General features: G+C 33.3%; 2 protein-coding genes across 5 annotated transcripts in view; both read left to right on the top strand.

The window, feature by feature from the left end:
• Positions 1–12126, top strand: part of CtB (C-terminal binding protein) — a 51045-nt gene extending 38919 nt beyond the window's left edge. The window contains exons 2-6 of one of the 4 annotated variants that reach the window (XM_071194470.1): positions 2858–3718; positions 3996–4616; positions 4742–4917; positions 10573–10618; positions 10689–12126. In XM_071194470.1, coding sequence (XP_071050571.1) covers positions 3241–3718; positions 3996–4616; positions 4742–4917; positions 10573–10584 — 1287 coding nt within the window. In that variant the 5' untranslated portion in view covers positions 2858–3240 and the 3' untranslated portion in view covers positions 10585–10618; positions 10689–12126. Of the gene's footprint in view, positions 1–2857; positions 3719–3995; positions 4617–4741; positions 4918–10572; positions 10623–10688 lie in introns of all 4 variants that reach the window. The other 3 variants (XM_071194469.1, XM_071194467.1, XM_071194468.1) reach the window with 3 other exon arrangements.
• Positions 12127–12503: 377 nt separating this feature from the next.
• Positions 12504–18681, top strand: LOC111416020 (facilitated trehalose transporter Tret1-like). Its single transcript, XM_023047949.2, has 2 exons — positions 12504–13663; positions 17043–18681. The coding sequence occupies exons 1-2, from the start codon at positions 13513–13515 to the stop codon at positions 18494–18496; spliced, it is 1605 nt and encodes a 534-aa protein (XP_022903717.1). The 5' UTR covers positions 12504–13512; the 3' UTR covers positions 18497–18681.
• Positions 18682–18809: the final 128 nt, after the last annotated feature.

The following is an 18809-nucleotide window of genomic DNA, read 5'->3' as shown; positions in this document are numbered from 1 at the left end:
GAAAATTTTAAAATCAATATTGGTGGTAAATGTATTGGTGTTAGGGAGTGTGCTAGAAATTTAGGATTACAGGTCGACTCGAATCTTAGGTTCGAAAAGCACATCCTGGACAAAACAAAAATGTCATTTGTTGCTTTGAAGCTCATATATAGCATGAAGAATATTTTAAATCGCAGCACAAAGGTTATGCTTTGCGATTTCTTAGTGTTGAGTCATTTTAGCTTTTGTGATACAGTATTTCATAGTTGTCTGAACTGAAAAACATCACAAAGGATTCAGCGTGTTCAGAATGAGTCTCCGAATAATTTTCAGGTTTCGACGAGGGTACCATGTCTCACACAGGCTGATCGATCTTGGGTGACTGAATATGTTTAATCGTCGCATATACCATATGGATTCATTTTATCATAACTTACTGCTGCTTAAATGTCCATCTTATTTGTATGATAAGATTACATTCCGCACTGATGTCCATAGCTTAAATGTTCGAAGCAAGGGTATTGTCACACCACCGCTACATGTTACTACATTACTTGAGAGATCATTCTCTTATAACTTACCTAAATTTTATAATAGCTTGCCCCAATCATTGAAAATGTTGAGCTTGCCGTCGTTTAAAGTAAAGATGAAAAAATTTTTATATGGAGAGCGATGTGATCAGATGCAGGGTGGGACACGTGGAATGCGATGATTTGGTTTTGCTTTTTATGCAATTGTATTACCATCTTTAAAAATCTTTTCTTTCGTTTTATTTTTTATTGGTGCACTATTATTATTAGTTTTATTCGTTTAGTTTATTTTTTTATTATATTTTGTTTATTTTTATGACAGGGTTGAGTTGAAGAGAAGACGATTGTCTTAACTTCGCCCTTGCCAACCAGTTAAATTTATATTGTTATTTTGTGAAATTCCATTCTAATAAAGTCTATTATTATTATATTAAATAAATTATAAAGAAACGTAAAACATTTTATCTACGACTGCTTGGATAAGTCATCATTACCACATTCATTTGAGGTGATTTGAGTTACGTAATGAAGTTCATTACCGCACTGGTTTCATTATGTAACGCATTTTTAGCCCAATCAGAATAGACTTAATTTATTGAAACGAGCAACAATACAAAAGAAAAAGTGAAGAAACAATATCATTTATTATAAACATTAATTGTTATGTTTTTACATTACGAAACACTTATTCCAGATGCGTAAATATGTTATTGAAACTGACATTAATTCAAAATTGTTAACAGACATTTCAAAATATTTTTATAAATGTCAAAATAGACCTTTTTAAAGAAATTGATTTTTAAGTGATTTTTAGCAGTCGTAGATAAAATGTTGTATATCACACGTGGGCTAGAACATAATTACAGTACTCGTGTGATTATATTTCTAGCCCACTTGTAATATAAATAATTATTATTTTTACGTCAATATCAAAAACAACCTGTATCTCGTCTCTCTCCATCATGTCGTTAATTCATGTTTGCTTAACTCATCCATTCATAATTAGTAAGTAAAGTTTGTAAAATAAAACAATGGGAATGGCATTTCAGCAAACAAACTAGAAGACATATATATAAGCTCCCCCCACTTATACTCAGACTTCACACTACTTATTTAGTTTGTATCTAAAATTTGGCGTGCACACGCCAAACACAATGCAGCTTTTATTTTGTTATTTATGGCAGAAGAAATTTGAAACTAAAGCGAGGTTGTAATATTTGTGACTAGTTTATACAACATTTTTATTTAGAGTTAGTTAAACTACATCATTCATTCATGATAACTTACAGGTGTTGTAGTATTTTACAGTGATAATAATCTGTACACAACATGTATATTAAATTCAGTAAGTAATTTTCCGTTGAAAACTTCCTATTATACACGTTCCACGCCTTCGGTTTCTTGGAACAGATAAAGCCGCATTGTCAGATGTGGAACGTATCAATAATAAAGCGTTTCGAGCGTTGTATAGCGTAGGCATAAAATGAGGTCAAGTTAACAACGCCGTTACGTTATCGTTGACATTTGTTTTACGCTACGGTGTGGTCGTCGTAAAGAAAGCGTGTTACACAGCGACCGTGTTTTTTTATATTTATGTCCGAGTGTGTTTTTATTCCATTTGATTATCGAATTATTTGCTGCGCTTGTGGAAAAGCCGACAAACGCCGTCCGTCAAAATGAGTAAACGACTCGTATTACTCAGCGAATTTCTCTATATATGTGGACGTTAACGTTAACAAGAAGCGATTTTCATGGGGATTTTGCCCTATTTTCGTCCTTTACACCCCTTAATCGGATGCGTTCGACAAGCCTCGTTCACTTCCGGACTATTTCCGTGTTAAACGACAATAACAGAAAAAGGCCCACGAAACTTTTGGATAGCTTGTAACCCTATAGTTGCCAGTTGGGGGTGAAGTGGTGAACGTTGTACATTTTCTTTCTGTAATTGGATTTTGCGGTACCGATTCATTGATGTTGTTTAATTAACTGCGGTACAGTACTTTGTTATGTGTGCTATGTTGCGATAATATGGTGGTGTTGTGTATAGATCGATGTTTAAATGCAAAACTGTTGATGCCGAGAACTTTACCATTGGCATGCAAATTAATGGTCGAGTGTTGCAAACCTTTTACCTGACTTGACAAACGGCCTGCATGTTCATTGAAAATCCGTTTCGGCCCCTTGCTTTAGAAATTTGTGAAAGGGGCAATTTGTTCGAGTCTATTAACGTTCCGCGTAGAGTTCGGTTCCTTTTGAAATTTTTCTATTGCTACAAAGCAGTTCAACTAACTTAAAAACGTATTTTTGTAATATGTCATATTTATAAATATTTTTTTGTATCATTGCAGACGGTCGTCTACATGCGCCAATATGGAGTGTACAGTCAGTCGCGAAGCGTAACCTAACCTCCGCCTGACTCGGAGCCGACAAACTAAGGAAACGACGACCGAAACCAACAGCCCGGAATCTGCGAGAAAAAAGGACGACAACGATAACAGTTATATTTAGACGAAGAAGAAGGGCGGAAAAGAAGGAAAAACGTCAAAATTTAAAGAAAAGATAAGAACGCACGGTGCGGGAGTTTCGTGTTGCGTTCGGCCAACGAAATTAATTAATTTTAATAAAAGAAAAAGAGTGTAAAGTGAACGGTGATAACGGGACGGACGGTTGCATGCGTCGTTACTTGGGGCGAGCGTCGTCGTAAGGGTACCGCGCGCGCGTTTTTCGTCAAATGGACAAACGTAAAATGATGGCAAAGAGGCCGAGGGTTGAAAACATACGCGGCGGCCCGATCAGCAACGGGCCCATGCAAGCACGCCCTTTGGTGGCGCTTCTTGACGGTCGCGACTGTTCGATCGAGATGCCAATTCTAAAGGACGTCGCGACGGTCGCCTTCTGCGACGCCCAAAGCACCAGTGAAATTCACGAGAAGGTGTTGAACGAGGCTGTGGGCGCGCTCATGTGGCACACGATCATCCTCACGAAGGAAGATCTCGAGAAGTTTAAGACGCTCAGGATCATCGTGCGTATAGGGTCGGGCGTCGACAACATAGACGTTAAAGCAGCCGGTGAGCTCGGCATCGCCGTGTGCAACGTACCCGGTTATGGTGTCGAAGAGGTCGCCGACACCGCTCTCTGTCTCATACTAAACCTATACAGACGCACTTATTGGCTAGCGAACCTTGTTCGAGAAGGAAAAAAATTCACAGGTATCACCTTTTACTTCCTATACTATCTTTCTTATACATACTAAAAAACCTACTCTAAGTATTCAATTATTTCAAGAATCTTGTTTCAAATCATTTCTACGATTGGATTTATTTCATCAAATACTTGAAATTGATTTGAAGAGATATCTTTTATATTACTTTTTACTGTTATAGCATTAGTTCTTTTTTGTATGATTCAAATTTGTAAACAATGGAAACTACATTCTTTTTAAAATATTAAAATATTTAGATTTTATAATTTCTTTATAAAATTTAGGTCCAGAACAAGTAAGAGAAGCAGCACAAGGATGCGCGAGGATACGAGGTGACACCCTCGGCATAGTCGGTTTGGGTCGAATCGGATCGGCGGTCGCGCTGCGCGCCAAAGCTTTCGGTTTCAACGTCATTTTTTACGATCCTTATTTGCCTGACGGTATCGAAAAAAGTCTTGGACTGACGCGCGTCTACACGCTGCAGGACCTCCTCTTCCAGTCGGACTGCGTGACTCTGCATTGCACCCTCAATGAGCACAACCACCACTTGATCAACGAGTTCACCATCAAGCAGATGCGGCCCGGTGCGTTTCTGGTAAACACGGCGCGCGGTGGCCTCGTCGATGACGATGCTTTAGCTACCGCGCTGAAACAGGGTCGAATCCGGGCCGCGGCCCTCGATGTCCACGAGAACGAACCGTACAACGTCTTTACGGGGCCGCTCAAGGAGGCGCCGAATCTTTTATGCACGCCACACGCTGCTTATTATAGCGACGCATCCGCAACTGAGCTACGAGAAATGGCCGCTTCGGAAATTCGACGTGCTATCACCGGAAGGATTCCGGATGTTTTACGAAACTGCGTCAACAAGGAGTATTTTATGGGATCTTACTCTGAAGGTACAGGTAATAGATTATATTTTTATGGTGAAGGAATACTAAAATCTAATGCTTAATATGGTGTTTTGGATAATTTTGGGAAATTAAGATAGATTTTGAAACACTAATGTTTATTTTTATTTGTTGTTTAGTGTCACCTGCGACCGGTGTAAATGGTGGTTATTACCAAGGAGGAGCGCTACCCGTCCAACAGGCGCACTCGACAACGACGCACGAGGTTCCACAGCACGCCGTGCCACCGAACGCAGCGCCGCCGACGCCGCAGCCGCAGCCACCCACAGGGCCAGTGCTCCCGCCTCACACTTTAGTGAGTAAACTAAAGACACTTGCATCTTCAACGTAGAGAAAAACCACTTTGGGTTTTTTATTATATAAAGTCAAACTTAGTACTCGAAGGATAACGCTTTCAATTTCTTTTACTAACACTTTATCAACACTTTATTATTTTACTATGCATATATAAAGATATAAAGTTAAGTTTTAACCTAGGTTTTACGACCTGACAACATGTTACAAAATCATTATTATCAGTGTTCAAAGTTTATTATAGACTTAATAAAGTGGTCACTCAATTAAATTAATACTTAACGATAAGGTTAAGTAGCAACATGCTTTGCGCATAATTAACATTACCATAAGACGTGTGTGAAAGTTCTGTTTTGCAATTGTAACGGCATTTCTAATTCCCTTCGAGTTTTATTTTTAACTCGCTTACGTAACGCTATGTAGCGAACATAAATATGTGACAAGTGTATTTTATTTGCTATTTTAATCGATAAGATGAGTTGAGTAAGATCAATAATAATTGAAAGCTAACTTTGAAATTTATCATGCGTGTACGGTTTGTTTAAATGTAGTATCTAGTTGGTTTTAAGCGTGTTTAACGTATATTTGAAAGTAGAAATTATTTATTTTCTTTCTAATTGGTAGCTTGAGAATCTGTAATTTTGTCTTTATTCCCCTTTATACTTAGATCTTGTATAGGATTTTCAAAGACTGAAATTAATAATTTATTGATGTTTATAATAATATGCAATGATGTAAATATGAATTTTAAATGTAGTGTAAGATGGTGTAAAAGAAATTGTATCGAAAAATAATCCTAAATGTTTTAACTAATTAATGCTGTATACAATATTCATCAAAAATTTAAGAAAAGTTAATCTATTTTGGTTGTACATCAGCTTCAGTAATTAGTAGCATATTCCCATTAAGAAACTAATGGCTTTCTTGCCTTGATGCATAAGTAACTAATTGGAATTTAAACCTGTAAATTGCAGACATTGATTTAAAAAGAATTTCGTTCAAATGATACTCATCCTTTATTTATAAGAAAGGAGCGCTGACGTAGCGGAAAGCACTTTCCGCCATTAATTTTCATCAGGAGTGCTTGAAGATTGTCGTGTACAGGTTGCAAACGGTCTCTTGGCATTTAATTTTCCTAAAACTTTAGATATGTCTCATCCAGTATATTTGCGGAACGACTAAAACTAACACTAAACCTGGAACTAGAAACAATCGGGTTTAGCCCAGCGTCTCTTAAGACGGCTAAACCCGAATGTTTCTAGTTTTAGGTTTAATATTAATTCTACTTTTAGTTCAAGAAAACTATGCAACAATCTAGCGCTGATTAACAATTAAAACTAGAACTAACACTAGACCTAGAACTAGAAAGTTTCGGGTTTAGCCGTACGTCTTTAAACCCGAAACTTTCTAGTTCTAGTGTTAGTTCTAGTTTTATTTCAATAAACAATATATACAACAATCTAACAATGACTAACAACTGAAACTAGAACTAACACTAGCACTAGAATTAACACTATACCTAAAACTAGAACCATTCGAGTTTAGCCGTCTTAAGAGACGCAAGGGCTAAACCCGAATGTTTCTAGTTCGAGATCTAGTATTAGTTCTATAACGAGATTATTAGAATTGTTGTTATTACTTGTTAAAAATATCGAATGTTAGTTCTGGCGGCTCACTTAATTCATTTAAATATTGTCATTGAAAAAAGCTCTGCGCAAAATAAAGAATACGTAGAAATATGGCCAAAATATGTGTCGTAATTTGATTCTGAACTATCGAAAAGTAAACAAAAAGTCAAAATAAGAATATTATAAGTAGTAGTGATTTCTTTTACGCCATCTTGTATATCAATTTCAAATCATTTTTCTTTCTTTAATTTACTGTATGTTTTGTTTTCTTCTTTTATTTGTTGTCCCAAAAAAAGGGGGAATGACGATTTTTGATAAAATAATTAACTTCATTAATTTAAGTTATCATTATTGTTACAAATTCAATAACAAAATGGGTTTCATGTAATAATTAATCTTGCGTTTTAGTGTTTATGTTGATGAATTTCTCTCTATAAATAATATGAAACGGACATTAATAATTAGACACGAGATAAAATTATTACTTGAAACTTTATCATCATAATTATATAATTCGTTGCATGATACCCGAAATTTAAATTTAATTTCCTTTTAGTTTTGTTTTATTATTTTTCATTTCTTTGTACAATATACAGTGTGTCCGTAAAGTAGGGGATATAGGCGATAAAAACATTATAAACGGTTTATGGAGAAATCCATAAAAAGATTTAAATTTTTTGGAAGGTTTTAAATTTTTAAAAACGTCATCGTTATTTATTTCAAATAACATCCATTTTTATTACAGAATTTAATACAGTTAATATTAATATTGACTATATAAGAAAATTTTCGAAAAAAATTTCTTTAAAGCTTAATTACTTCAAACTTGCTTGAAATGATAAAATTTCCGAAGTTTCCAAAACTGATTAAGTAATCAGTTTTTGTTTTTGTTTTTTACTTTTGTTGTTTCTTAAAGCAATTATTTAATTTAAACTATTATTACATCATTTTTGTGTTAATTGTTGTTTATTTGTTAATTATTTATTATTTTTATTTGTTTTCGCTGTTAATTTATTAGAATGGTAAATTTATCCGAGCGGGAAAGAATAGATGTATGATTGGAGTTGGGGGTCGAACTTGAACTCAAAAGGAAATAGTTGACCTCTTCAATGCAACATATTTATCTTGATCGCCGACTCATTAGCCAAAGTATGGTAAGCCGAGTTGTGACTAAATTTAACCAGGCGGGTTTCGTGTATGTAATTATTACTTAAACAGGCGTGCTGGGTACTTTTTTTACCCATTTGACGTATATGGACAATTAGGATCGTGAACAAATTGTTTTAAAACATGTTCATTGCGTATAAATTTATATTTTTCTAACTGGGTTTTAGTTTGGTAATCTTTTCCAGATGAACACTTTTGGACGTTTTGGTGGTATCTCTTCTTCAACCTCATCATTTGAACATATTAATTGTAAACGCGTATTTACGTCCCATTTATTGCTACGATGTTTAACATACCAAAGAATATGGCAAGAGGCTATCGGCACGATTTTCTAGAAACTGAATATGTTTCACATAATGCATCTACCGTATCAACCTTTCGTTGAATTATAAAATAATATCACTTTCGATTTCTTTTTTTATTGAATTGCTGTCAACATTTGTTGTTGCATGCATAGTGGAACCTAAAAGAACTACTCTACCTTTCTTAGGTATGTCAGAAAGTAACATTTTACTTTTTTGGGTGCTAAATAATGTTGCGTATTGTTCTTTCCATTTCGTAGTCACAAATTCATTCGGATTTTCGCGTTTATTTTTGTGATATGTGCCAATACATGTAATTTTATGTCTTACTAATAAAGTATCAATCATGGTTTAAGCAATGGTTTCAAAACGTTTTATCAATGGTTTCACAAGACGTTGTGTAATGGAAACTGGATCGTTATTTGTGACTGCTTTCCTGCGTAAGCTTCAAAATAAATCGTATAATAATGTTGAGCATCACAAAACAAAAATATTTTAACTCTATAACGAGCAGATTTGCTCTTCATGGTTTTAATTTTTCTTTTATCGTTGCGTATTCTCCTATTACATATGATTTTTGCTTATTTTCCTGTAATCTTGAAAGATCTCGGAACAGTCCCCATTTATCAATCTTTCTTCTTTCAGTCTTATCTCTCACATCATCAACGAAGACACCTTAACAGAAACAAAAGTCTCTTCTTGACATACAGGAAATGAAGAGATCTATTCTTCCGAATTATCTTTTGACCATAAATTATGCGTATTTAGATGTGCTGATTTAATTACTCCTGTGTAATATAACAATCGTCACGTTCTCGTAAAAACTGTACGAATTTTTCCTATATACAGTGTTTCACTTAAAACTTCCAGGCCAAGTATCTCCGGAATGGGTTGAGATATCTTAGTTTTGTAAGAAGTTGTTGTTAGAGTACTTAAATGACTTCACTTCTTAAGTATTGTTATTATTTGTTGTACAAAAATAAAGATGGCGCTCTAGTCAAAAGAAATTTTTCCTTCAAACAACCAAACTTAATATATTGTTAGTGATGATGCAATTCCAAGCCTGAAGGATTTTTTTGCGTATCTTCTAGATTCAGGTCTATTGGATACTAAATTATAACTCTTAGTCTTTACATTTTTGGGAGAAATATCTCTTTTCCAATGGATACTATCACGTCCATGATAGTAACAACATATATAAGACATCTTTCATCTTGTTCACTATATTATAATCATCTTCAATAATACAATCGTTTTCTGAATCAGAATCATATTCAATTTCTTCATTGGATCAATTATCGATATTGATGTCCCTGGCCTTGGACCCATTATTGCACTAAATAATTGAGCTTACAAAAACTGTTTTTATACAACGATTGAGAATTTTCTTCAGCGATCAATCTCGTGTACGTATCAACGCGCGCAAATGGATAAAAAATACAAATTTTAAAGTGATTCTTGTAACTGTAGAGAATAACAACGTTCTAAATATACAAAAAGGCAATAAAACAAGGTCCAAGGAAGGTGCAAAGAATCCTAACATGCTAGTTACAATCGATAGTTATACGCGCGCGTCCTTGTACGAGATTTCTCGAAGTCTGGCCGACCAAATGTTTCAGGGAAAGTTCAACAAAACATGGTTTTAGATGTACAAAAAAAAATGTAAATCAACTGTTTCTCATTAACGAGTTTAATAAAGATGATTTTGATAGAAGAGCGCAATTTTGTGAGGAATTGCAACAATTTTGCAACTACGGCGATGGTGTTTTGGTCAAAAACATGATTTTTCCGATGAGGCAATATTTACATTGAGAGAAAAAGTAAATAGACAAAATTGTCGGTACTGGGTCCTTACTTTTTTGAGGGAACCTTATAACTGGAAAGAGATATTTAGATTTTTCACAATTCTGAGGAATGAGATCGATTCCTTAGGAATTGAGTTGACCCAACTCAATTTCAACGGCAGTTATTTCCCCAACGAGATGACGCACCACCACACTTTGTCGTTCCTGTTCGAGTTAGTTAAACCAATTATTTCCTAATCGATGGATTAGGAGAAAAAGGTTAATTGAGTAGCCTGCAAGGTCATCAGATTTGATAAATCAAGTACTTTGGATGAACTAAAAACTCGAATCCGAGAAGAATAAGCATAACTCCTGATATATTAGGAAAAATTTGAACATTTAACTTAATTTTAATTGATTTTTAACGATTTTTACTCATTTCGACTGCTACTTTTATCATTTCAAGCAAATTTGAAGTAATTATATTGACTGTACTAAATTGAGAAAAATATCATATTCCGTAATAAAAATGGGAGTTGCTATTTAAAAAAAATATCGATAACGTCATAACTCGTTTAAAAATGGGGGAAAATTTTTAAAATCTAGGGATTGTTCCATAAACCGTTTATAATGATTTTATCGTCTATATCCCCTACTTTACGAACGCACTGTATACCTAAAAATCCCTGTTATTATTTTCCAAACCTTTTTAATATTTGTTGTATTTATCGTTGTTGCATAAAACATACTCTTTTTTGTTTTTCATTTCTTCTAGAAAAGTCATTGAAAATTCACTTAAGCTAGCTAGACCTACTAATGTAGTAAGTAAGTGAAACGATGCCAGTAAGTAAGGGGCAATAAGTGGCTTATCTAACTGTTCTTTATTTTCAGCCGTTGAGCAATCCGGACCCGACCAACCACCACGCGCCGAAACCAGAGCCGTCGGAGGTGCACTAACACCGTCGGTAGTAAGGTTTAGAGCGAGGGACGCATGCAGATTGAGAGAGTTACAACATAAAACAACAATGAACATCCACAACAACAACAACACACTTAAAATTGGGCTGGACATCGCACGTACGCGAGAAACAGAGGAAAAAAATCGTCTATAACTATATATATATATTCATTGCGTTTGTTTGTTTCTTATGTCTTCTTGAGGTATACATATCGTCGAATTGGATGGATATAAAAAACGTTTTTACATCACATTTTTTTTAATTTTGATTCACACATTTTTTTTTAAATTTTATTTCTTTACCCCCTTATTACTTTCTACTCTTTTTTTTTGTTCTCGACTCGTTTGAGAGTACGTTTCATTCTGAAATCTTTTCAGGTTGATTTATATTCGAAGTTTTCTATAGTGTAATAATTGATAAGGCTCTTTTTTATTTAGTATTTTTTTATTAATTGAGCGTATTTTAAGTATTGGTTTTTGTATATCATAGAATACTTCCGCCGAAATAATTGTACATATAATTATTTTTTTTTTTCAGTCCAATCTTACTGTGTATTTTGTTTTAATTTCGACTTATTATAGAAGAAAAAATATAAAAATGTGATGTCAGTTTATAAATATAATATTTATATAGAAGAGAATCAAAATAGAAGGTTTCAAAATGAAACGGATCTTAGTTTGTATAAAGGTTAATTAAAAAAACGCATATTGGTCACAATATCGAAACGAAAAAACACAATCCACATTGTATTTTGTAAAGATGAGAGAGGAAACAATATACATGCTTTTTTCTTGTATTCTGTAGACGAGTATCAGTGCGTTAAATTTCATAAATAAGTAACTCGTAGAATATTTTTTTATTTACTTTTTTTGTTTTCAATTAATTTTCTTTTAATGTTTCATAACGCGGGCACATCTCTGTTTCAACTTAATTGTTTATAAATCTTTATAATTTCTTCTTTTCATAGATGTAATTTTTTTATAAAGAGATATATATTTTTTTTATATAAAATTGACGAAACAATTAAGTTGTTGTGAAATGCCCAAAACTCAATTAATTTTATCATCTCTCGCTTGTTTACGCTATATTGTTGTTCAAGTGTAATTTGTTTATGAAATTTGCTCTGGTATTTAGATTATAAGGATTAACAGAAAAAGGATTTTTCATGGAGACAAAACCCAGTAATTATAAATACGGGACGGGGAATTCGCGCTGCGCCCCTCTCCCGTTCGTAATCGTTTTTATTTTTTTTATTATGAGTTTTCGTTTTCTTTTGCTCCCGTTTTTTTTTCTGCTCCGTCATGCAAAATCCTTGGGTTGTCATTATCTAAGAATTTCTAATAAATAAGTGCATTATTTTGATGGTTAGACATGTTGCGGTATTTTTTATATAAACATTTCTCCTCGCCATTTTTGTGAATACTTAAAAAATAAACATTCAACATATTAATAAAAAAGTTATAGTAACGAAGTTAAAGAAATATTTTATACAAAGATATGGATGGCGTTCCGAAAATATGGTGTTTCGTTCTATTTTTTAATCTTAAGGTTTACAAGAATTGAGTCTGTTTATTTAGAAAATGCTGCTGAAGGTTAAAAATTTTAAAAAAATAAAAATAAATACCATGCGAGTGTATGAGTGACAAATAGCCCAGAACGTTTTTATGTTAAAATTTAAATTATAGGATAACAAATGACTATTATATATATATGAGATATATATATACATATATATTATATATACGGAAACAAAAAAAAACAGAAAAAAATGAACTTTGGTTTTACTACTGTTGCTGCGAAACAAGTTGTGTTCGTTTCAAGGTGAAAATTAAATGTTTTTTATGGATACAAAGCAATGAAGTGCGGTGAAGTGCGCGATATATTTTTTCTTTTCATATAAGAGAAGTAGAATTTTTAGTAAATTAGGTGATATAATTGTGACTACTAATGTCAGTGATGATATGGTTATGTTTGATACTCGATCGTCACTCATCGTTCCACCACAAACAACATTTCTCCCAATATTTAATCAAAATCCGACGATTGCCTTAAACAAAAATAACATTTTAAAACCCATTTCTTAAAAAAAAAAACATTCCATCCGTTCGCACATTGCTTCTCCAATTATTATTGTAATTAATTTTTTTTAAATCGCTTTGGTGTATTATTTTTGACCAAAAAAAAGTAAATAGTAACAATAATTATATATTTTTATAGAAAAGATTGATGAAAAATACCTAGGAGAAAGATTAAGAATAAAAAAATTGAAAAATAACTCATCAAAGTGACTCAAAAATTTTTACCCCCAAAATGATATCTCAAAAACTATGTAAATATCAATATTCTTAGATGGAAAAGAAAGGATAATATTTTTTAAGGAGAAACGGAGGAACGACGAGTCGACGACACCTTTCAATAACCCACCATAGAATCAGTATGTCAAAACAGAAGTTGTAGGGCTATTGGACTTCCACAAAAATTTTGAAATAAATACCTTAAAAGTAAAAAAAAATTAAGTATATTTTTCTTTTTCATCCTATTCTTCCTAATATTAAATTATTCTAAATTGTTCCTATTCTCATATCTCAATTAATATTCCTTTCTTTTTCAGTGAAATTAAGCTATGTATGTAACATATAAAACTCGCGACGCTGTGTATCAAAACGTCAAAGTCATTAAGAAACATCATTTTTCAAGGAATAATCAATTCTTCATAAATTGCTTTCTGAAATAACACAATTCTTTGACTAATTTTAATGGCAACCGTTCCTGATGGTACAGAAAAGAAAGATCGCCCTGATAATCCGCCTGAAGAACCTTACCACATGACGGAAGAAATCTTAAGAGAAAGGGCTAAATCTGAAAGTGGCGGTCGTTATTCTACACAACTTTATGCTGGCATTGTAGGTAAATAACTTTTTCGACAATTCAATCATAATTTTTAATTTTGATAATCAACAAATCTTCATTTTTTGTATTAAGACACTTTTATATTAACACCTTTGTTATTCTGCATCTGTAATAAGAATGCGTGGAATCACAGTCATCTAAGTTTCTAGAGTTGGCATTATAATGATTTCATAATCTTTTTTGAAATGTTCTACACCACACCAAACACTGCCCAATTGTTTAGATATGAACTACACACCAAAATATGACAATTTCCATAATACAGTAAATATAAGGGATTGATTTTTGAACTTTTATCTTAAAAAAGTCTACATCTTATTATTTGGCTGCATTGATCCATAACTTTTTTCCCAACTGAATAACGGTGAATAAAACTAGTACATCTGAAAGAGAATTTAGTTTTATGTAAAGGAGATACTCTTAAGGGTGTTGTTGGATTCTTTACTTCTTGATTTTAAAAGGGCTTTCGAGATATTAATTTCTCTTTGTAGTTCTGTTTTCGTATCTATTATTACCATTATATCGTCTGCATAGATAAGATCCAAGGTCTTTATCACTATTAGTCTGGGGTAAGTAATTGTGGACAATCTTTTTTGTTTCACATTAAATCCATGAATATTACAGATAATAGTAGGCTTAGGCTGTCTACTTGTTTCATACCTTTCTCCATAAATCCAGTTAGACAAGTACTCTCTCGCCGTTAATATTCTATGTGCACTCAAAAAAAATCTTTAATGAAGAACTTCATGCTGTAAATGAGAACATCCTCTTGAACGGAGTCAAAATAAATAATATTAGATATGGAGATGATACTACAGTGATGGCAGATAGCATAGAGGGATTACAAACATAAGTAGACCAAATCACATACTACAGTCAGCAATATGAACTTAATGTCAATGTCCAAAAAACAAAACATGATAACACTAGTTTACAAATTGTAATCAATTTTTTTCTCGAAGACTGCGATATATAACGAAGAATGTTGTGCTGATTCTGAAACTGTCTTCAGTTTTTCTCCAAAACTCAGCATATTCCCCGAAACAAAAGTAAGAGATCTAAGATATTATGTCTTTTCCACACTGTTAGACCGGATGGAATCCTGGACCTTGACAGAAGCCATAACTAAAAAACTGGAAGTCTTTGAGATGTGCCTGTATGGCAATTCATAATGCAAGGAGAATAAAAGAAGAATCTCATGGCTGCGTAAGCTAAAACTTGGTTTAGGAAAACCTCAGTAGAATTGTTCAGCTGCTATCAACAAAATCGTAATTATCAACATGATTGCCAACATTCGAATGGGATAAGTACCTAAAGAAGAATAAAGCATGACACAGCCTTTAACCTTATTATATTCATTTTTAATTGTTCTTTATAATTTTTGGCTTATATTTAACGCTCTCATTTCTTCTTTTACTACCGAATCACAGGCTGCTGTTAAGCTGTTATCCTTACCAATTTCTTTTATATTTATTTCCTTAGGGTTTCTTTTATATTTATTTCGTCTTCTACTACCTCCACATCTTGTATCTCGGCCTCTTCATCTTCCTCTCATTCTTCATTACCATGTATCGTTTGTGTCCATCCTTGTTTTTTAAATTTTGTCCGGTAATGTTGAATCCATTCCATTAATTTTTTTTAATATTTTTAGAACGCCATTTTGAGCTGTAATATTCCTTATCCATTTTCTTTCGCTTTCTTTTAATCTCTTAATTTTATTCCAAAATTTCTGCTCATTACCTGCGTTAACTTCTCCGTTTTTTTGCCAAATTTTTTTCAAGAATCTGTTTTGCTTGCTTCATGATTGCTTCTTCTATAATATTCTTTAGTTTGTTTTATTCTATTTTGTATCGTTTCTGCCTCTATTCTTTCACTGTGTCGTTTCATCACTTTCTTCGTTTTTACTTATACAGGGTGTCACAAAAATCCGGTGCCATGGTATTTCTGTTCATAAAAACAGAACGGAAGCACATAGATACATGAAATTTGGCTTAAATTTTATTGAAACATTAACAAACAATAATGTACAATCAAAGTTCGAAGTACCCACCCTTTGCCTTCATACAGGCCCACAAACCTTTGGAGAACGCATCCACCGTGGCGGAGAGATACTCGACATCGAGATTGTCTCATTATTTTTGAAGGGCGCTCTTCAGACTGTCAAGATTCTGGTGGGAAGGAGCATACTTAGAAGTGAAGGGGGTTTAAATCAGGTTGGAAAATTGGTCCGGCACCATTGCTGAATCACCTCAGCTTTGTGTGCGGGCGCAAAGTCCTGTTAGAATTGCGTCCGTTGAAGTGAGACTGGCTGAAAGTGTGAGTCTTGCATCTTGATGCTGAGTAGCCTCAAACATGTTTGACAATCCTGTGCTCAGATTTACGGCTGATATTCATCCATTTTTTGAAGCTCTTCTTGGAATTTTGGCAAACCTGGTCCCAGACACACTTGATTATGGTGGGAGTCAAGGTCATCTTTGGTCTTCCACTTCTGGCATTGGATGTCTATGGGAAACTCCTGTGATTTTGCCGATCTTCTTTTGAGTCACCCCGGCCGGGCTCAGCCCTAAAATCGTGGCACGGTCTACATCGAATACCATTTCCTGAAACGCATAAACCAATCCTTTAAATTTTTGGAGGATTTGGATTCATAAAATCATCATAAAATTAGGCTCCTGGACTTTAGTGATACTACATAATTAACGGTTTATGTTCCACATTTTCATATATGTTCCAATCTTACCTATTTTTGTTCTAATGTATTTAGATTATCTGTGAACGTCTTTTGATACTTTTCTCGTTTTTTGGTCTTCTCTAACTCTTTCATCCTAAATTAACTATTTTTTTTGGGAGATTTATCTTTTTGGTTAACTAAATGTTGTATCAATTATTAATAATTTATAATCTGTATTTAACTGTACTCCTCTAATGACTTTAATGTTTGCAATGCATATCTTCTTGATCTAGTGTATCTTTCTTCAGGTTCAATACGTTATCTTGTGTATTGTTGTATGATTGCAGAAGGAGTTATTTTGAGCAATCCAATCTCGCAGCAACCTTATTATCATTATATATTTCCTTTTATTTTAAATTTTTTCCATTGCCAAATGGAATTTTGGTAAAATTTGTTGCATCTACGTCTTCTATTATCATGGCGTATATCTGTATTAGTCTTCTTTTTCTAACAATTCTAGGCTTATGGGAATAATTCTGGAATTTATTCCGACATTTTTGCGTATCTTAATGTATGTTGTAATTCAAATTATACAGTGCAATAGTGATATGTGTTTCCTGACTTATCTATATTATTAATTTTATTAGACAAAAACATTCCAAACATGTACTTTCACAAACTATTTTATTTTCTTTTATTTTTCAGCATCTGTATCATCAATATCATTTGGTACAGTAATAGGTTGGTCAAGTCCAGCAATACGAGTCTCAATTGAATCAACACGTGCAGTATCAGAGACGCATTTACAAAATACTGATATGGATATAGGAACAATCGCAAGTTTGGGTCCGTTAGGATGTTCATTAGGAGTATTGGTTTGGTCTTATTTTAATTTAAAAATAGGACCGAAAAGAACCATGGTATTGCAATCCCCATTGCTTTTCGTGACCTGGATTAGTATCGCTTTGGCACGAACTATAGAAATCGCAGTCTTCGGTCGGTTTCTTTGCGGTTTTTTAGCGATTTCTTACAAAGTTTGTGGTGAAACGTTGCTTGCTGACACCGTCCATCGAGTGCATCTTCGCCACATGGTGATTTCGTTTAGAGCTTGCATTTACCTCGGCGTTTTATTGTCTTACGTTTGCGGATACACTCTAAAGGATAAATATTTTTCGATTTTAAATTGTGTAATAGTAGCTATTCATTTTGTTATGTTACTTTTGTGCCCTGAAAGTCCGGTTTATTTATACGACGTAAATATTAAGCAAGCTGAAGAAGCTTTGAGTTGGTATCGTGGTAAGGAGAATATTTACATTGACATGAGAAATATTAAGAGAGATTCGGAAATAAGAAAGGTTGATCCGATCGCTTATAAATATATGATGTGCTCGAAAGTTGTTATAAAAGCGCTTTTTATGATTATTGGTGTTAATACGACGGGGGTTATTTCTGGTTATTATATTTTTTTGTATTATAATCCGGCGATGGTTAAAAAACTTTCAGAGGATCAAGTAACAACAATCAAACAAGCAGAATTGGATAGTAAAATTGATGTTATATCAAAAGAATGGGATGCTATTATGTTGGGATTACAACTGTTTCTTTGCTCCTTAATAAGTACTTGGGCACATTACAATATTTCTTTCGGAATTAAAAAACCGTTAATTACAAGCTGCGTTTTAGTATCAACCATTTTGGCTTTATTCGCTGCTTATCACTTTTTAAGGGATGAAAAAATTTCTTATGTTGTCAAAAACAATTGGCCATATACCGTTTTAGTTCATCTTTTGATTATTTCCTATGAAATTGGTTTGAGTCAATGTTCAGATATCATGCTCATCAATTATTTGCCTAGTCAAGTTTATCCAAGGGCCAAATTGATTACGAGATTTGTTCAATGGACTCTTTGTTTCGTTCTTACAAGAAGTTATTTCTTTTTCACCAATGAAATTGGGGGAGCGTGGACTTGGACGATGTATTTTATTTTATCATTGATCGCACTACTATTTTTATCAATTCATGTCGTGGAAAGTAAGGGAAAAACGTTGGTTAAAATTCAAACGGAAATCGGTGGAAATCCTATTGGAAGCAGAGGGGCTGCTTATAAAAAAAGATCCGATAATACTCGCGGTAAAAGCAATAATCAAATTCCTACTTAATCAAATCCGAAGATTTTTAATTTACGTACTCCATCGGTTTTTATGTAATAAATTATTAGTTTATTGAAAAATGTCAAAGTATCAAGATTTGTCAAGCTTATTTTATAGACACCTGTATATTATTTTGTAATACAGATTCATTAGTATTTAATGTTATTATTAGATGGCGCTCATATTAAATAAAAAATTTCTTTATATGTTTATAAATAAATAATGCAATTTTTTACTAACACCGATTATTTTTATCGATAATAAAGTTAATTTAATAACAAATTGTATTAAATTAAAACAACTTTAATTTTAAAAATTGTGG

The sequence above is a fragment of the Onthophagus taurus genome, chromosome 2 (assembly GCF_036711975.1).
Source record: "Onthophagus taurus isolate NC chromosome 2, IU_Otau_3.0, whole genome shotgun sequence".
Taxonomy (NCBI): Eukaryota; Metazoa; Arthropoda; class Insecta; order Coleoptera; family Scarabaeidae; genus Onthophagus; species Onthophagus taurus.
The sequence above is the reverse complement of the archived record's forward strand: the minus strand, read 5'-3'. Positions and strand labels throughout refer to the sequence as shown.

Excerpts from the sequence above, each read along its gene's own strand:
- LOC111416020 (XM_023047949.2), top strand. The coding sequence starts at position 13,513 with ATGGCAACCGTTCCTGATGGTACAGAAAAGAAAGATCGCCCTGATAAT. Across the intron at positions 13,664-17,042 it reads ACTTTATGCTGGCATTGTAG|CATCTGTATCATCAATATCA; the intron begins GTAAATAACTTT and ends TTTATTTTTCAG.